Here is a 20,334-nt window from a genome sequence, read left to right as displayed (position 1 = left end):
TGCCCAGCCAGGAAAGGGCCACGGGAGGGCTCCAGGGCATGTCCGGCCTGTCTCGCTCAGTCCTGATCGGCCAGACCCCAGCAGCAAGCTAACCCACTGGTCGGAGCGTCTGTCCTCTGGTGGTCAGTGCATGTCATAGCAAGCAGTTGAGTGGCTTTAGCATATCATTAGCATATTACGCTTTGACTGGTTGAATGCCTGATTGGACGACCAGACCCTTAGCATATTAGGCTTTTATTATATAGGACATTTTTATTAATTTCAGAGAGCAAGGGAGAGAGACAGAAACATCAATGACGAGAGAGAATCATCGATCAGCTGCCTCCTGCACACCCCACACTGGGGATTGAGCCCGCAACACTTAACCATGGAGTATCAACCTATAAAAAAAAAAAACTAAAAAATTTTTTTAAATGTATTTGTAGGTATACTTAAAATTAAGTTTCATTATTTTCACATTGAGTCAACCCACTGCGCTTTTAAGGATAGAGCTTATTAGACCAAGTACCTTTAACATGCTTTGGATGGTAGTAACACTGTATTATGACTATGTCATAGTTACATTAGAATTCCTTGGTTGACAAAGCAAGTCTGCTCAGGGGCCTGAGCAGTGGGTGGCAAGGGGCAGCAGTTGCAGGGGCAGGTGAATGGCAGGCTTGACCGAGGAGATGACTACAGTTTCAGTCCAGGACCAGCCACAAAAAGGAAAGAATTTTAGAGGCAGCTAATTAAGCAAAGTGAAATCATTTCTATTAGTCCTTAGTTCTTCTGTGTTATCTGGTGGCTCATGCAAAAAACAAAGGACTAGAAAAGGCCAAATCAACATTGCTGACACCTGCTGAGCGGGGTAGTCACCATTGTGAACAGCCCGGACAGAGCCAGAGGACAGGAATCACGGGAGACTGGCTACAACAAGGGAGGTAGCAGCCACACTCTTCGCTTCACTAAAACATAGCATTTGAGAGTTGGAGGTGGATACAGGTATTATTTACTAATTTGTCCTATTACTAATTTTACTTATTTACTAATCAACAAGAAAAGACTACTGAAATAGTAGTCTTAAAAACTGTCATAGTGAAAAACAAAAGACACACATAGATAGGGGTTCACAGAAGAGAAAGAAATGTCAAAATGACTCCGAGGGTTTGGGGCCTGGGCAGGCAGATGAATGGAGAAAGCAATGTAGGTAGGAAAACAACAACAAAAAACAAACAAACAAACAAACAAAACAAAAAAACTGTCATAGTGATTTTTAAACATCAATGGGAAAAAGAGATGAAAATTATTCAATAAGTAGTATCAGGAAAAGTAGGGTAGGAAGCTGGAAAAAAGTAAACCTGAGTTGCTACTTCCTTCCTTGCACCAGAATAAAACCATAAAATAAATACAAGGGAATAAAACTGTTAAAATCTCAGAGTAGGTAAGATCTTTGGAAGTTATGAAAACCCAGAAGTCATAAAACATAAGACTAATAGATCTGACCATGAAATACTTAAAATTTGCACACGATAAATTACATAAAAAGAAAAAACAATGTGATAGAAAATGACTAATTTCATTAATATAGAAAGAGTTCTTGCAAATCAGGAGGGTAAAGACCAAAATGCACTAGGAAATGGGCAAACATAAAGAGAATTCACAGGAAAAAATACCAATGGTCTTAAAATATACAGTAAAATGCTAACCTTTACCCAAAGAAAAAACACAAATTAAAAACTAGAGGATATAGATTGTCAAAGACCAAAAGATCAGTCAGGGAAATAAGAGCAGTCATGCTGCTATAGTATTAAATTGGTCAAATCTATTTGGGGGGCAGTTCAGCATCTACTCCCCATATGTATATACTCGTTGATCTAGCAATTCAACCTCTTCAGGAGTATATTCAATAGACGTACACAGTCACAAACATGTAGTGTAGAAATGGACATTTCATGGCAGACGGTTCACAGTGGCAAACGACTGGAAACAGCCACACTCACCAGAATCAATTGTCTGAAATCACCGTGGTACTCCACAATGGAACACTATTGCAGCTGTAAGAGGAAATGGAGCAAATCTAACTCTACTTATATGGACAACCTACTAGTCACCATTTTAAAGAAAAATCACAGGTGTCAAGTCATACATATATTTATGGAAGAAAACAGGGTAAGGTGGATGATATACTCATATACATCAGACCAGCAGCAGCACCTGGAAACTTATAGAAATACAAATTATTGGGCCCCACTCAGACCTACTAACTTGAGTGTCTGGGGGAAAGAGTCCAGCAATCTGTGTTTTAATAGCCTTCCAGGTAATACTGATGCATGCTCAAGTTTGAGAACCATAGTGCTACAGGATCTTTAAAGATACCCAGAAAACTGGAAACAGGTGTTACCTCTGGGAGAATAAATAGGAGAGGGGCAGGAGAGAGACTCCTCACTTTGGTGTTTGGATTCCCCCCCCATGCCTATGTGTCACCTATCTATATATATAAAAGGCTGACTGACTGTACGCACGTCTGACCGCCCAACCACCTAGTACATACACTGGCAATTTAAAAATAAACGTTGACTCGCACATGCAAGATACATATAAAGCTCTTGCTGGCACCAATTGCTTGTGTGTGTTTTGATCTGTCATTGTCGATTGTGAATTTGGTTGTTTTTGTTGACATTCTGAAGCTGAAAGAAAGCAGCATCATCAACAGAATATGTCTGAAGACCAACTATTGGCATGATATACCCATGAAGCAAAAAGAAGCTGGCGTCGTCGACAGAATGTATTAAGTGTTTTTACTTTTTTTTTTTTTTAATATTTTATTGACATTTTACAGAGAGGGAGAGGGATAGAGTTAGAAACATCAATGAGAGAGAAACATCGATCAGCTGCCTCCTGCACACCCCCTACTGGGGCTATGCCCTTGACCGGAATCGAACCTGGGACCTTTCAATCCGCAGGCCGACGCTCTATCCACTGAGCCAAACCGGTTAGGGCGAGTGTTTTTACTCTTAATGTGGTATTCAGGGAGATATTAGAATAAGTTTAATCAATTTATCAGTCATTGTTTTTATCAATGTTTTTATATGTTTTTGTTGTTTTTATGTCACGTCTATGTTTTTATTATTTATTAAATCAATTTATATATTATTTTCATATACATTTTACTAATTTTTTTCATCTCTGACACTTCTATTATAGAGAAAAGGAAAATAGCAATATTAAAATATTTCTTCTAATCAATTTCCCTTCAAAGTGCACGAATCCACATTGAATTCGTGCCATTAGTTTTAAATAAAAATTTTAACAGTCAAAACCTGCAAATTTGGTCCAAAATGGGTAAGAAATGAGCTCAGTGTTTCTGAAAAACTGAATTAGGAGTTTTGACTTACAGCACGATTCTTAAAACAACCTATTTTAGACCAAGATTTCAATGCTGAAGATAAAGCATATCTATAAATGACCACATATGGTTTGGCATAGCAGATTCTAAGTCTGATGATAATGAAGTTATTTATTGAGTTGAAGTTTTAAAAAAGAGGAAAAGCTTTTTAGACGTTTTATTAGAATGAGGCAAATTACCCTTATTGTAGAGAGTAACAATAAAAAAAAACCACACAGAAAAAAGGCAAAGACAAAGAGAAAATTTGAACTTTTTTTTAAAAAAAGCACAAAATCCTACATACTAAAATTGTACACATCAAGTATTGGTCCAATCTTATGTCAATCTATTTACAATTAAACAGCACCATAGTTTTCTCACCTAGGTTAGTTAAACATGCCCAGTATTTGTTATTCAAAGTATATGTTCCTTTAAAATAAACTCTTGAGAGCTTAAATCTTCAACAAACAAAAAAGACCTTCCACCAACCATAGATTATTAATGATATCACCAGATTTACTTAAGAAAAATAGGTTTGAACACTTTTTTCCCAATTGACAAACTTTGAGAGATGTTGCTAATTCAATGTGGCACACAAATGAATGAAAACTATTTAATGATGGGGCATTCACATACCTCCAACTCCATATATAAAGACTCCTTTGGAATTAATGCTGCTGTATCCTGTTGGATTTAGATTCAATTATCAGCAAACTCAAATTAAATGTAGCCACAATCATTCAAATAATTTCATTAAAAAGGGAAGTAGTTAAAGCTCTCAGAAACACGTGTTACAATGATAAATATTATACTAGAGGCCCGGTGTACAAATTCGTGCACCAGTGGGGTCCCTCGGCCTGGCCTGCAGGATTGCACCGAAACCAGCTCTCCAACATCCCAAGGGGCCCCAGATTGTGAGGGTGCAGGCCAGGTCGAGGGACCCCACGGGTACATGATTTGGGCTGGGGAGGGACCGCAGGAGGGCTTCAGGGCATGTCCAGCCTGTCTCATTCAGTCCCTATCGGCTGGACCCCAGCAGCAAGCTAACCTACTAGTTGGAGCATCTGCCCCCTGGGGGTCAGTGCACATCAGTGACTGGTTGACTGTCTGCCTCCTGGTGGTCAATGCATGTCATAGCGAGTGGTTGAGCGGCCTTAGCATATCATCATTAGCATATTACGCTTTGATTGGTTGAATGGCCAACAGGTCAACTGGATGCTTAGCATATTAGGCTTTTATTATACAGGATCTAGCAGGCTATAGGAAGTTTAATACCATTTTGAACATTACCTTTAGACTAATTAGCAGCTTCATTTTGCCACTGAAATTAGTAATAGTGCTTCACATCCAAATAGGTGTGGAGGTTTGATTATTTCCCTGCTGCAAACAGCATAAGTACCTTCTTCCTCTAATTTTCCATCTCATGGATTCTCAGGGGTACAGTGATCATGTGGTAGCCCCTTCTCTCACTAATGGAACCAACCTTGAAAAGGCTCCAAGTTAAATATAATCCTTGGCAGCTTTACTCAGTCACAGTACAAAAGAATCAGGTTATCTCTCTGGATTTTCCAGTCCTCTACAGTCAAATCTGGGGATGGTTCTTAATCTGCCTCTTTACTAGGCAAGAGGAGAGAGGAAAACGGTCATCCAGCATAACTAAGGTAGCAGTGAACAGGAAAGCACTCAAGTATAAAGCAATGTTTCATCATTTGGTCTCACTGCTGATGTTAAAGTGACATCAGTAAACCTTTCATATTAGTAATTTATGAGTCGAAATTTTCTCTAAATGACTGAAAATAGGCACAATTCTTCTAGGCACAGATGGAATGGGTTTCCTTACACCCTTCCTGCAAATTGGAGGAGAAAGAGAATGACTTTATTATCGTACAGTGGAAATAGCTGTACTTGATTCCCTGCATTCCCTGGCCCAGTATCCATGTATTTGGGAGCACAGTTCTGAAAAGTTCCAAGCAGAGTGGAGAGAACAATTTAAGGTATTAAATAGTAGTAACCTTCTAAGCCTGGATATGAAAACCACTTTGTTATACACACTTTTCAAAATACCTATGTAGTAAGAGAAGAGACTTTTCAACTGAGTATCAGTTGAAAATCAGAGATCTGATTGCACTGACTAAATTATTGCCTAGTGTTCCAGAGGACGCCTGCCACCAATGTGCTGGAAGGCATCAAAATTTAGTGTGAATGTAAATAAAAAGCTCAACATATGGGAATGAGGAAAGCAATACTGAGACAAAATTTGCCAATCTCTAATCCTTAATGACTAAATATTAATTAAGCAAAGAATTAAGACCAGAATAGAAGCAAACCTCAAATACTGCTCTTTCCAGTTTCCATGCTAAAAAGCTCAAGTTTTATCATTGTTATTGATGATTTTTGGAAGTTATATTTTATTTTTATAAAAACTCTGTATTCACAAGGTGCTTGGTGCTGTTCATTGATGCGATGTTCTATGTACAGTCCAAATCATTTAAATACAGCCATTACATAGTTGCTGAGTGTTTGAAAATAAATGGTTATCTATTTCTTAACTGCCCCTCAAATTAGAAATTGTAATTACATGAGTCTCAAATGCTAGCTCTTTGTGTTTTATTAATTATTTTTGTTGGTCTCCATCACAGATGGAATTTTTCACTGGTAATTCCTCAGAACTAAATCCATTATACGGAATTCAGAGCAGTGAAAATAAATTTCACGCCATAGAGTAGGAAACAACAATACAAAGGAGTGGGAGGGGTCTGGGAACCAGCCAATAGGACCAGATCAGTTCTCAACTGGTGTTGGGTTTTGCAAAGGTTGGCTCATTATAACCTGTACAACGTAGTCCTTTGGGATCTTCAGCTCTTCTAACTTCATTTTGTCGGTGAGAGGTCTGCCAGAAAAGAACCACCGCTGACTGCTCGGTTCCACTCCCTCTGCTGAGTGGAGCCGCCTCTTCATGTGGTACACTGTGTCTGTGCTGCGGACTACAAGTTTGAGGTCTTTGCCAGTGGAAAGGCGCAAACGGAGCTGACATTCATATCCAGAATTAGGAGGTGGCTCAGGAATATCTAGAGTCTCTATGTCGCTCTTTTCCTCTATCATGTTGATAGGTGGTGCCAGGCAATAGACTGGGAGCTGGTATCTGTTTCCCAGTTCATCGTAGCACTCTGTAAGTGAACCTTCAGGAAGAAGATATGAATAAGAATTTAATCTAAATAAATGTAGTTGTTTTTTTTTAAATATATTTTTTTATTGATTTTTTACAGAGAGGAAGGGAGAGAGATAGAGAGTTAGAAACATTGATGAGAAACATCGATCAGCTGCCTCCCGCACATCTCCCACTGGGGATGTGCCCGCAACCCAGGTACATGCCCTTGACTGGAATCGAACCCGGGACCTTTCAGTCCGCAGCCCGACGCTCTATCCACTGAGCCAAACCGGTTTCGGCTGCAGTTTTTTTTATACCTTGCAAAATGCTCAAGCATCTCCTGCCATGATAGAGAAAAATACTAAAATAATGGCAGTCACTGTCAACTGACCATCAATAATAATGTCCCATCACCAATTTTTTGAATGTTTATCTAATTTTACATTAACCAGGGCTCTAGCTCCTTACCCTCATTTCTTTTAGGTCATTTCATACCTAATTCACACGTTCATTAAAGGATAAAGGAAAAAAGAGCACACAAAATTCAAATTTACTAATATCATTAATGCTTAGGCCAAATTAAGGGAGAGATTCAAATTGCACTGGGATATCTTTTCAAGAAAGAATCAACTACCTTAAAAAAGAAAAAGCAAAAAAAAGGATCTCTAAATCTAATTCACTACAACACAGTAGAATTCTAGAGTGGTTTTCTTATTGCCTAGACTTTCTAAATCCAAGTACCTGGCCAGAGCCCTTATAGTCCACAGAGATCACAAACTCGAGATGCCACTGGCTCATGGCTTATATATGAATCTCATTAGCACAATTACCAAAGAAATAATGGAGGTGTTTTATTAACCCCAATTAGTCAATGTTACAGAGAAGCTACGGGTTAAAAAGAAAGAACAAAATGGGTATTAAGTTTATAACCAGCTGGCGCTCAGAAGAAGGAAAAAAGTATTTATGGTTTAAAAGAAAGTATTAGTGACTAATTTTTTTAATAACACATGAACTGCATTATAATTCCTAGGACTTCTCCTTAGGGGAAGCTTGAAAGCATACTCAATAAATGTTTCATTGTAAGGTTACTCATAATGTGTCCTTTATGCAAACTGAAACATTAATGTTAGCTGATTTTCAATGTGGATAAAAAACATCTACCACACTCAAAACACTTATACACAAGTTAATAAATATGGGGAGTGGCACACTGAGAAATGGTTATCAATGAACAAGTGAGTTAATAAGCCGATCTTTATGGTCACATCAATAGGCTGAAAATACAAAGCATCGGAAATGAGACCTCAACAGTCACCAACCTACCATGGGTTCAACTGGGTCTGTCTTCTAGTTACATAATATGAGCTGAGGTGAGCACTAAGTCACCAAGCATAACATCCATGTTTGCCCCCTTTCCTCTGTTTATCGACATTGTTCAGCCTGTGCTGTTTACTAATGAATCTGAACACGGCTATTACATTGTAGAAATGGATATACTCCAAGCACAGTTGTGATCACCAGCAGTTCCCCACACTAGTAACTAAAGGGTATCCCAAAATTCACGCAAGAAGTAATTTTGATAGAAAACACAGGTTTGTAATTTAAAATTGTAAATTTTTTGATTCATAAAGTATACAGTATAGGGTTATGTATGGAATAGCATATCGGGTAAATGGCCTCCATGGCTTTGCAGGCACATACGCACTCTTTTGTTGAAATTTTCCATGACCGTTTTGCATAAATGTGGCTGAATTTCGATGAGGCTCATTTTCATCTTGATGGCTTGGTTAATCGACAAAATTGTCGCATTTGGGGTTCAGAAAATCCACGAGTGATTGTTGAGAAACAAATGCATCCACAACGTGTCACTGTTTGGTGCGGATTTTGGGCTGGAGGCATCATTAGACCATTCTTCTTCGAAAATGTGGCTGCTCAGGCAATAACAAAAGAGTACGTATGTGCCAGCAAAGCCATGGAGGCCATTTACCCGATATGCTATTCCATACATAACCCTATACTGTATACTTTATGAATCAATAAAAAATTTACAATTTTTAATTATAAACCTGTTTTCTATCAAAATTACTTCTTGCGTGAATTTTGGGACACCCTTTAGTAACCATCACATTCCAGTAACAACCTATATATATAAAAGGCTAAGTGTCCGTTCGTCCCACTGGTAGCTATGACGTGCGCTGACCACCAGGGGGCAGATTCTTAATGCAGGAGCTGCCGTGACATGCACTGGCCATTTAAAAATAAGCGGCACCACAGACCTGGCGCCCACAAACCAACACTCGACTTCTCCCAAGTAGGACACAGGCCCTACCCCCACCCTGGAGCAACAACCCACCAAATCGCAGCTTATGCTGCTAAGACCCCATGACGCAAAATGTGGACCACAGCCCAGCCCAGAAACGGTTGCTGTGGGCACTTGGTAATGACATCACATGGCAACGCCCCGCTTCCTCTCCCTAGCAACTAGCCTCCTTGGAGTTTCTTCAGCCCAGGAACCTGACTTGCTTTATAGCTAAGTGCAAACATTTTACACGTTAACCAAATGTTCATGAAGCGTTTTCACGTGTCTCATCTCATTTGATCCTCACAGAAGTCCTGGAGTAGATGGATAGGAGACTCAGTAGAATCTTATTTTCTTTTCATTAGCCGGAAAACGGAGATTTAGAAAGTTTAGAAACTTGACCCAACTGAAAAGAAGTAAGAAATGCTGGAACTTAAAAATGACTTCAGGTTTTCTCACTGCGCAGAATATAGTCAAACACTGCTGCAGTTAAATATTTTACCATTTGTTCTCCCTGCGTGATCTACAATAATAATCTACTTCATGTTGATTATTTACTGCTGTGCTGCTGACAATTACCTGAAAGAGAAGTTGAGGTGCTTCACTGGGCTGGAAGAAGTTTAGCTAAATCAAAAAGCAGGTCTAATTAAGCAAGTTTATCTATATATATAAAAGGCTAAGTTGACCCGTGCATGCGTGATACACATAAAGCTCTCACTGGCGCCAATGGCACGTGTGTGTTTCGATCTGTCATTGTCGATTGTAAATTTGGTTGACACTTCTATTATAGAGAAAGGGCAAATAGTGATATTAAAGTATTTCTTCTAATTAATTTCCTTTCCATGTGCACAAATTCGTTCACCGGGACACTAGTGTTATTTATAAATAGAGGTATGGTCAGTTATGCAAACTTCACTGTTTATATACTTTATGTAGCTTAGTCCTAGGACAAAGAAACCTACCAGTGTTTTTCAGATGGGCTGGCTATCAGAAGAATAAAGAAAGGGGAGAGTTCACTAAAGACCCATCACTTCTATTAAGTAAACACCTTCAGATACATATTCCACTGATTTTGGAGGACCAGTCATGACAGCCTGGTAGGTATAAGAATGTATTTGTGTAATATTACCTTTGGAATCAGGAAACCAAGATGAAGTTCCCAACCTTGTTATTAACTAGCTAAACAGCCTTGAGCAACATTCTTTAACCTGAAATACCTTTCTCAATCAGCAAAACGAGGCAGGATCAAATTGACCTCTAAAGTGGTTCCCACACATGCTTCTCTATCTTCATGCACCACAACAGATAGAAAACAGCAGGACTGCAAACCAAAGCAGTCAAAGGGCAACATTTTTAGGCTCCCTGGAAACTAGGACAAGAGGTGTCAGGGCAGCCTTTTGTACCATGCTGAAACAGCAGTGTGTGCCAACCTCAACACAACGTTCAATCTAATAGGCACTTGATCTCTTCCTAGATCTGAATACTCACTCCTCCATCACAATGGAAAGCTGAGTCTTTTCCCTCCTGCTCTTCAGAGTAACAAGTTGGGTTCAGTTTTCAGACCTCAAATGGGTGAAAATGAAAATTCCATGGAAGTACAAGGTAGACAGCACATATCGGTGATGCTGGAAATAAGTTATCCAGACTCTGTATTGCTCAGAAGCTCAAATATTTCAACATTTTTAGGAAAGGTAACTTGTAGTTTACTAGTATTTAACATGAAGTTTTCTGATTTACTTTTTCTTACAGTTTCTTATAAACTGAATTATAAATATGTTCTAGAGTTTTAAAGTAAAACCAAAGAGGGGAAAATCCAGATCATAAAGTCAAATACGATTTCATTTCATGGTTATCCTCTACCCAAATTAAATATCCAGGATCATAAATTATCAATAAAAATAATCTGTGAAATCAGACAAACAACCTTTTGATGCATGGGACCCAACCAACTGAGCCACACCAGCCAGGGCAAAAAGTTTCTTGGAAGCGCAGAGAACCCCAAACAAAAGGAATCCAAAGAGGACCACACCAAGACACATCATAATTAAAATGCCAAGAGCAAAAGACAAAGAGAGAATCTTAAAAGCAGCAAGAGAAAGAGACTCAATCACCTACAAGGGAATACCCATACGACTGTCAGCTGATTTCTCAACAGAAACTTTGCAGGCCAGAAGGGAATGGCAAGAAATATTCAAAGTGCTGAATACCAAGAACCTACAACCTAGAGTACTTTATCCAGCAAAGCTATCATTCAGAATTGAAGGTCAGATAAAGAGCTTCACAGATAAGGAAAAGCTAAAGGAGTTCATCACCACTAAACCAGTATTATACGAAATGCTGAAAGGTATCCTTTAAGAAGAGGAAGAAAAAGGTAAAGATACAAATTGTGAACAACAAACATGCATCTATCAACAAGTGAATCTAAGAATCAAGTGAATAAATAATCTGATGTACAGAATGAACTGGTGATTATAATGAATCAGGGACATAGAAAGGGAATGGACTGGGAAAGGGGAATGGGAGATGCGGGAAGAGACTGGACAAAAATCGTGCACCTATGGATGAGGACAGTGGGTGGGGAGTGAGGGCGGAGGGTGGGGCGGGAACTGGGAGGAGGGGAGTTATGGGGGGAAAAAAAAAGAGGAACAAATGTAATCTGAACAATAAAGATTTAATTAAAAAAAAAGTTTCTTGGGAGCAGAGTTCATTCAGAAAATTAATGGAAATTTAGAAAATTGGGAAAGACAGTTAAACACATTTTATTTTAAAAAGAGTCAAAGGACATAAAGCTGATGATTAAACAGTAAAAGGCACTGTTCTTCTGAAAATATAAACAAAGGAAGATAATGAAAAAGGAACAATAAAGGTATAATAAAAATAGGAAACAATGCATACAGCTGAATACACACACACACACACACACACACACTCACACACTAGAGGCCCGGTGCACTGGGAATGGGGTGCGGTCCCTCAGCCTGGCTTGTGCCCTCCCGCAGCCCTTGGGGGGTGTTTGAGGGGATCGGGCCAAAGCCAGCAGTCGGACATCCCTCTTGCAGTCCAGGACCCCTTGCTCCTTACCACCCACGTGCTCGCTGTTCCTTATCTCTGGCTGAGCGATGCTCACCCTGTGGTAGTGCACTGACCACCGGGGGGGCAGCCCTGTGTTGAGTGTCTGCTCCCTGGTGGTCAGTGTGCATCATAATGACTGGTCGTTCCGCCATAACAGTCGCTTAGACTTTTATTATCTATTAGAGGCCCAGTGCACGAAATTTGTGCACAGGGGCGGGGGGGGGGGGGGGCGACCCAAGGCCTCAGCCTGGCCTATACCCTGGCAATCCGGGACCCCTCGGGGGATGTCCAACTGCCAGTTTAGGCCCATAGGGATCGGGCCTAAACTGGCAATTGGACATCCCTCTCCCAATCCAGGACCGCTGGCTCCTAACTACTCGCCTGCCTGCCTGATCGCCCCTAACCACTCTACCTGCTTGCTTGATCTCCCCTAACTGCTCACCTGCCTGCCTGATCGCCCCTAACCGCCTCTGCCATGGCCCCCGCGGCTTTGTCCAGAAGGTTGTTCGGCTGTTTGGTCTAATTAGCATATTAATAAAAGCATAATATGCTAATTAGACCGGACGAGCTTCCGGAAGAAGCTGAGGCTGCAAGAGAAGCCCGGGTCCTGGGTGCCAGAGGGGAGCCGGTGCCGGCAGCGGGGAAGGAAGGCCTACTCTTGCACGAATTTAGTGCATCGGGCCCCTAGTATACATATTTGTATGTGTATATATATATATATATATATATATATATATATACGGCTAAAGGAACAACTTAGAAAAATATTAACTTGAAAAACTGAAGAGAAAAATAAATTTATAAATATAGAAATTTAAAAAAAGATAAATTAACACCTAAATCTTATATAGCATGAACATTTTTGCGTGTGTCTAATCAAGGAGACCGAGCAAGAGGATGTGCATGGGTCCAGTATATATGTGTCCCTGGAAAATATTCAAAGCTTTCACATTCCATGTCCAGTTGGTGTGGCTCAGCAGTTGAGCGTTGACCCAGGAACCAAGAGGTCACCAGTTCGATTCCAGGTCAGGGTACATGTCCGGGTTGCTGGCTCGATCTCCAGCAGGGGTGTGTACAGGAGGCAACTGATAGATAATGTTCCTCTCTTATCCAAAATTTCTCTCCCTCTAACCCTCTCCCTTCCCTTTTCTAAAAATCAGTAAAAACATATTTAAAAAAAACCATAGCTTTCACATTTCTAAGCAAAGGTTTCTAATAATGCTCAGAGCTACAATCATAGAAACTGTCCTTAGGATCACATGAGATTCATTTCTAAGTATATGCTAAAAATAGTCTTGATGAAAAAGTATAATGACTAAAGGAGCATCCACTGAGTCTATGACTTCTGAGATCTACATTTGAGACTACCACTTTCGTGCAAGTAGAAAACCAGTGAAGTAGAAGCTCTAGGAAATTGGGACCTTGATGGAGAACTAGGTTGAGTGGAAGCTAAAAAGTACAAGTTAACAAGTAAACAACAGTTCTAATTCTTGAGATTAAAAATATTTTCAAAGTTAGAATATAGACATATCAAGTAAACCTACCTCTAGTTAAATAAACACAAAGAAGCAAAGAGAAATGCTCCCTTTTAGAAAAAAAAAAAAGAAAGGTAGAATAATGCACAGCAAGTAAACGAACACTTCCCATTTGGTTTCTTACTATTAGACATGAACCCACTGGGTTCCCCGTTGTCCTTGAGGATCACCTACCATGTGGTAACGTTATGTTTGCACCATCAATGATTGCTTGTGCCAGTTCATGATCATTGCTCTCAAAAGCATGTGCTGCAGCCTTCAAGGCATCCCAAATCTCTTTACGGCCTTCAAAAGCTGGTGCAGTATCCCAAAATTCATCCCTTTTGCTGCGCAGCTGTCCATCTGTCATGGGATAATCGCTTTTCCATTTAGGTTTCTCCTTTTTCAAAGGCTGGTTGCGACCTAAAGCAACTGAGAATAAAAGGCTAACATCAAAACCAAAATTTACAAAAGATGTAAGTGTTAAAAATTATCTGGTCATTCCTCGTTGATTCTTTCATCAAATTATAGTTAAAAGTTTGCCTCTAGCTATTTCTTGCCTTCTGAAATTCCCCTAACCTAATTTAGAACTATAAGAGCAAATGGAGACATTAAATGGCTCGACCCAAAACTTCCAGTGACAAGTTAGGAGTTCTTTCCACTTGGTATGCCTTCTCCAAAGGATGATTTAAAAAAATTACCTAGAAAAATAGTATTAAGTGTTTCACGGGACAATAACGACAGGATTTAAAAAGAGTTTAGCTGGTTGACTCAGTGGATAAAGTGTTGGACTGCGGACTGGGGGGTCCCAGGTTCGATTCCGGTCAAGGGCATATGCCTCGGTTACAGGCTCGATCCCAAGTAGGGGGTGTGCAGGAGGCAGCCAATCCATGACTCTCTCTCATCACTGATGTTTCTATCTCTCTCTCCCTCTCCCTTCTTCTCTGAAATCAATGAGAATATATTTTAAAAAATGAAAAGAGTCAAAGGGTGCCACAAAAGAGAGATACCTTAAGATGTGAGATACTAGGGAAACCAAATGGCAACAATAGCTTGAATCTCAGGACCCCTGGACATATGAAGCCAGTAAGTAGGAACTACTGAGAAATGGCACAGAGGGAAAAGACTGATTTGTGGTGAGAGAAGAGCAGCTAAACTACCAGCTCCACAAAGGAACCCCCCTCTGAACTTCAGTCAAGAACTGTTGAGTGACTTGCTCTGAAATTCATAAGGAGCTAGTTTAGAAAGGGGTAACAAAAAGGGACAGAATCAGTGCTTCACTCTTTGGAGGAACTAGGATTGGAACAGGTGAGACGCACCAACCACAGGAGCAGAAGAACTACAAAATCCTACTGTAGTTTCCATCTAAGAGAAGAAAAAAGAGGACAAGAGTCCACTCCTGTTTTGCCCTAAGTGGCAGCATAGCTCCTGAGAGAATGTTACAGAGCAGAAATGCCAGAACAAGTCCCATGCCGCTTCTCTGCACCCAGATACTTACTTGGCCCATAATCACTGATCTCACACTGACATACAGAACCAATCTTCCCTTATGGTGCCATACATAAAAAATAGCTTGATAGATGGAAAAATAGGTAAAAAGACTGAAGCTCACTAAAGTGTTGGGTAAGAGTGGGTGGGACATAAATGACAGAGTAGGTGGGAAGGAGAGGGTGTACATCAAAATTCAATGTTCTATATTTAATTGTAGGAAGAACACTAATTTAAAAGAAATTACTGCCAAAATGGTTCTAAGGAATCCATGAAATTAACCACTCCCTCACTGGCCGAGGGCCAAATTAAATTTGGGCTATTCATTACAGAAAGAAAACAAAATTACTCCAGCCTGGCCAATCTCTACATCCTATACCAGACTGTTTCTGGATAACAGGACCAACTAATGCTGCAAGGCATATCTGGTCCAACACTTGAATTAAACCATGCTCTCTTTACCCCATCTAGCCTCTTTATTTCCAGGCGGCACACATCAGTTCTCATCCTCTCACCTTCATAGTAGTACACCATGCTACTGGCCAGCTGTTTTTCTCTTAAAACACTCAATACTTTGACTCACTGTACTTTTTGGCCCTCTAACCTGTCCTGGTGAAATGCAAACCAGTTGAGTTCTAAAAGGGTGTACATAGCAGAGAAGGAAAATTATTTAGCAGCAGGTTTAATTCAAATGTGAGAAACACAATCTACTAAGACTTTTCACTGCATCTTACAAAAAATACAGATAAATGCAGGTAGAACATTATTTGCCAAAAGGTGTCCCAAATGTGTTAGATAATCACAATTCACCTCCTGATTCCACCAAAAACGTAATATGAAAGGTAAATTTTATTTTCTGATAGATTAATCTTTAGGTGACTCAGAAATAGTTTGCAGAGTACACTGAACATTAGTTTACTGAGTAAGAAGTGGGAGACAGGATGTGATGGGTAGATACGTATTTTAATAAAGTTTCGGGTCTATCTGAGTAGTTCCACAGAATTTTCTAGCCTCAACTGTATTACATCTATTGGAGAGATAGCCTGGTATAAGTCTGTCATTGTGAGAATCACAAGGCAAAAGGCAAAAACAGCAGCAAAACCTACAGAACCTCAGTACTTATACCAAAGAAACTTGAAAGAGGCCCTCAAACAGAGGAACCCAACAGAAAAACTATCCCATTCTATATAATAAAAGGCTAATATGCAAATCAACCGAATGGCGGAACGACCGATCGCTATGATGCGCACTGACCATCAGGGGACAGATGCTCAATGCAGGAGCTGCCCCCTAGTGGTCAGTGCATTGCCACAGGGGGAGTGCCGCTCAGCCAGAAGCCAGGCTCACAGCTGGCGAGCACAGTGGCGGTGGTGGGAGTCTCTCCCATCTCCACGGCAGTGCTAAGGATGTCCGACTGACGGCTTAGGCCCACTCCCTGTCAGTCGGACATCCCTTGAAGGCTCCCAGACTGCGAGAAGGCACAGGCCGGGCTGAGAGACCCCCTGAGTGCAGGAATTTCGTGCACTGAGTCTCTAGTATCATAATAAAGGTAGAAAATACTTCGTAAAAGTAAAAGCACCCTCCTTACAAATATGAGGTAGCTTTATCGCACATCCCCGGATCTGTAAAACCGTAAGAACAAAGTTCCATAAAGAGAATACGATACATTATGCTGCATAAGGATAATGATCATTCCACATCCATTTTCAAATCTATATGCTGTCAAAAGTTCCAAAGTAATTACTTTGTGCAAAAGTAAAGAAAAGTAAGTTTGTGACATGAAGTAAGCTTGCCTTTATCTGTCTGGATCTTCATTATTTTTACCTATATAACAAACATATGTAATTCAGAATATCTGACTATCGAATGTCCATTACTAAAATACTTTAAAAACTCTGCAACATAAAATATTATTTTAGAGAAACCAATGAGCAGTGCAGAATTTTCACTGAGGCTAAAAGCTTCATGTTAAAGAAACTAAATATAGTTTATTACCTAACTTACCTTATGTTACATGAACTAACTGAAAAAAGAAAAACAACATTTAGCAAAAGCATTTAAACTATTGCTCCCATGAACCCTGGCCAGTGTGGCTAGTTGGTTGAGTGCTGTCCCATGCACTGAGAGCTTGTTACAAGCTCGATTCCCAGTAGGGGGTGTGGAGGAGGCAGCGTTATTGGTGCTTCTCTTTTTTCTTTTCTTTTCTTTTTTTTAAATATATTTTATTGATTTTTTACAGAGAGGAAGGGAGAGAGATAGAGAGTTAGAAACATCGATGAGAGAGAAACATCGACCAGCCACCTCCTGCACATCTCCCACTGGAGATGTGCCCGCAACCCAGGTACATGCCCTTGACTGGAATCGAACCTGGGACCCTTCAGTCCGCAGGCCAATGCTCTATCCACTGAGCCAAACCGGTTTCGGCAGTGGTTCTCTTTTTTCATCAATGTTTCTCTCTCTCCCCCTACTCTAAAATCAATAAAAACGTAATTAAAAAAGCCCGACAAATTATGCTCCTATTACACATAAATATGTAGGATTGTAATGAGAGCTCAAAAAGTTAGTTTTGTATAGCACATATGATTATTGATTGGTATATAATTAAACTACAAATAAGTATTGTAGTGACCCTTCCTAATCTTAAAAAGAATTGTTCTGGCCGAAACCGGTTTGGCTCAGTGGATAGAGCGTCGGCCTGCGGACTGAAGGGTCCCAGGTTCGATTCCGGTCAAGGGCATGTACCTGGGTTGCGGGCACATCACCAGTAGGAGATGTGCAGAAGGCAGCTGGTCGATGTTTCTCTCTCATCGATGTTTCTAACTCTCTATCTCTCTCCCTTCCTCTCTGTAAAAAATCAATAAAATATATTTAAAAAAAAAAGAATTGTTCTGATTGTCATGCACTTCCTGTGCATTTATCAGAGTACATTTTCTAAGAATTTGCTCACTGAATCTTGTGTTTTGATTTTAGCTGATATCACAAAAATGCATTTCTGCAAATAGTTGGATACAGAAATCAGCCTAAGGAGCTAAGTAGCTCTATTTGCACCAAGTAAACCATTTCTAATTATGTAAAAACAGATATAAAATATGTATACTCATTTAGATATTTTATGCTCTGAAACTTTCAGATGTACCTGCTTCACACAACTGACTCCTGACACTAAAACAGATATTCAATATTACTCATATAAATAGGACTAAGTACTATGCTCTGATTTAAAGACAGAAAACAGCTCTTATTCACCATATTTGTTTCTTAATCTTTAAATTGCAGGCAAGCAACCATACTTAGTTTTATTCCATGCATATAAGAAACGAAAGATTGGCCCTAGTATGTTTGGCTCATTTGGACAGAGTGTTGGCCTGCGGACTGAAGGGTCCCAGGTTTGATTCCCGTCAAGGGCACATGTCCAGGTTGCAGGCCCCCCAGTAGGAGACATGCAGGAGGCAGCCAATCAATGATTCTCTGTCATCATTGATGTTTCTCTCTCGCCCTTCCTTTCTGAAATCAATAAAAATATATTAAAAAAGAAATAAAAGATTAAAGAAACAAATTTTTTTGTTAATTCTCACCCGAGGATATTTTTTCCATTGAAAAAAAAAAAATTTTTTTTTGAGCGAGTGGAAGGGAGGAGAGACAGAAACACTGATATGAAAGAGATACATTGATTAGTGCCTCCCGCATGTGCCCTGATCAGGGACTGGTAATAGAGCCTGCAATTGAGGTTTGTGCCTGACTGGAATCCAACTCGACACCCTTCAGTCACTCGGGCTGACACTCTAACCATTGAGAAAACTGGCTAAGGCAGAAATCTAATTTTTTTAAAAAAATGTATTTTACTGATTTTAGAGAGGAAGGAAGAGGGAGACAGATAGAAACATCAATGAGGAGAGAGAATCATTGATTGGCTGCCTTCTGCACGCCCCCTACTGGGGATTGAGCCCACAACCCAGACATGTGCCCTTGGCCAGAATCGAACCTGGGACCCTTCAGTACACAGGCCGACGCTCTATCCATTGAGCTAAACCAGCTAGGGCAGAAATCTAATTTTTAAAAAGACATCTAAAAAAATACCTGTTTTTATCAAGACACATTGCCAAAAATTCATCTTCTCAGAAGCCTCTTAAATCACATTCATCTTCTCCTTATCTTTCCTTATAACCTTTCAACACTTCTTCCCACTCTGTGACAAAGAGCTCTAACATGGAATAAAAACAAGAAAGGCTTGCTTCTCAGATTTAAATAGCAACATAATCTTAAATATTTTTACTCCACAATTGAATGCACTTTGCATTAACTAATTTTGACACTTTTAATGATTAAAAACAATGATTTCCAAAGTGAAATGTGTTTACAGTCATTTTCCTGCTTTTGTCCCCGCTTTGAAAACCGGGATTTAATAATCGAATTCTTCAAATGAAGAAACAAGAAGTCATAATGCATAGATAAGGTAAATATCAAGATATAACTCAAGGCAAAATAACTTCAGCAGACTTGAAGACTGAAAGCATCACTTTCCCTAACACAATAGCTGACAGGGAGTAAAAAAAAAAAAAAAAAAAAAAAGAAGAAGAAAAGAAAAAGGGGTCACCGTCAAAGACAAAATGTTGTTTCAAATAATTCTGAAGACTGTAAAGCAGCAAGGACTAGGACTGAGATGATGCTCCCACTTTAGAAAATGAGTCTTAAAATCATGAAAAGGGAAATTTTCCTGCCACTCTAAGAGGTAAGAGTAGATCCTACAGACCATTCCATAGCAGATTGTGCTACCCTAAAAAGATACTTGTAAAATATTTTATTCTCATATAAATTCAGAATGCACTATTTATACATACATACATATAACATATATTCCCTTAATCTAAAGCAGCGAACTGCCAAAATAAAAATAGGATATGGAGATTAAAATGCCTAAAATAAAAGCATTAACATGCCAACAGTTATCATAACCACTAGAAGCCCGGTGCATGAAATTCGTGCATGGGTAGGGTCCCTAGGCCTGGCTGGTGATCAGGGCCAATCTATGGGGCAACGGGCGGGGTGATCAGAGCGCCCCTGCTGGCACCCGTCTTGGCTGGCCTGGGGCCTAGGGGCAGCTCCTGCATTGAGCATCTGCCCCCGTCATAGCAACCAGTTGTTCTGCCGTTCGATCAATTTGCATATTAGGCTTTTATTATATAGGATATCCTCTCTACTGTCTGAGAATTTAGAGGTGGAGGAAACCTTAGATGGTACAAGCCACCTTTACTATTTTACAGGAAGTAATGTAAGAGCTAACAAGGATAAAAGACTTGCTCAAGATCAAGAAGTGGCAAGACTATGACCCTATAACTAGATTCAAAGTCCAGGCCTCTCTTATCCTTATATTACTCCATGTCTTACCTGGGCTGAGAAATGTTTTCTTTCACATACCCAATCAATAACAAAGGTTCACTCAAAATAAAGC

At 39.8% G+C, this 20,334-nt stretch overlaps 2 protein-coding genes and 1 long non-coding RNA gene across 3 annotated transcripts in view; 1 reads left to right on the top strand and 2 right to left on the bottom strand.

The window, feature by feature from the left end:
* The window catches only part of EFCAB9 (EF-hand calcium binding domain 9), a 13,033-nt gene extending 9,400 nt beyond the window's left edge, over window positions 1-3,633 (top strand). Inside the window, exon 5 of the mRNA XM_023745465.1 lies at window positions 3,604-3,633. Coding sequence (XP_023601233.1) covers window positions 3,604-3,633 — 30 coding nt within the window. The remainder of the gene's footprint in view (window positions 1-3,603) is intronic.
* Window positions 3,470-4,360, bottom strand: LOC111823544. The gene is made up of 2 exons (XR_002826587.1): window positions 4,317-4,360; window positions 3,470-4,215 (listed from the first exon to the last, which is right to left on the bottom strand). It is a non-coding gene; the product is annotated as an uncharacterized LOC111823544 (long non-coding RNA).
* A 1,371-nt stretch (window positions 4,361-5,731) lies between these two features.
* On the bottom strand, window positions 5,732-19,084 carry UBTD2 (ubiquitin domain containing 2). Its single transcript, XM_006104126.3, has 3 exons — window positions 18,963-19,084; window positions 13,593-13,829; window positions 5,732-6,543 (listed from the first exon to the last, which is right to left on the bottom strand). Exons 1-3 carry the CDS (start codon window positions 18,994-18,996, stop codon window positions 6,146-6,148), a joined length of 669 nt encoding a protein of 222 aa, XP_006104188.1. The 5' UTR covers window positions 18,997-19,084; the 3' UTR covers window positions 5,732-6,145.
* Window positions 19,085-20,334: the final 1,250 nt, after the last annotated feature.

The sequence above is a fragment of the Myotis lucifugus genome, unplaced genomic scaffold (assembly GCF_000147115.1).
Source record: "Myotis lucifugus unplaced genomic scaffold, Myoluc2.0 scaffold_546, whole genome shotgun sequence".
Classification (NCBI taxonomy): domain Eukaryota; kingdom Metazoa; phylum Chordata; class Mammalia; order Chiroptera; family Vespertilionidae; genus Myotis; species Myotis lucifugus.
The sequence above is the reverse complement of the archived record's forward strand: the minus strand, read 5'-3'. Positions and strand labels throughout refer to the sequence as shown.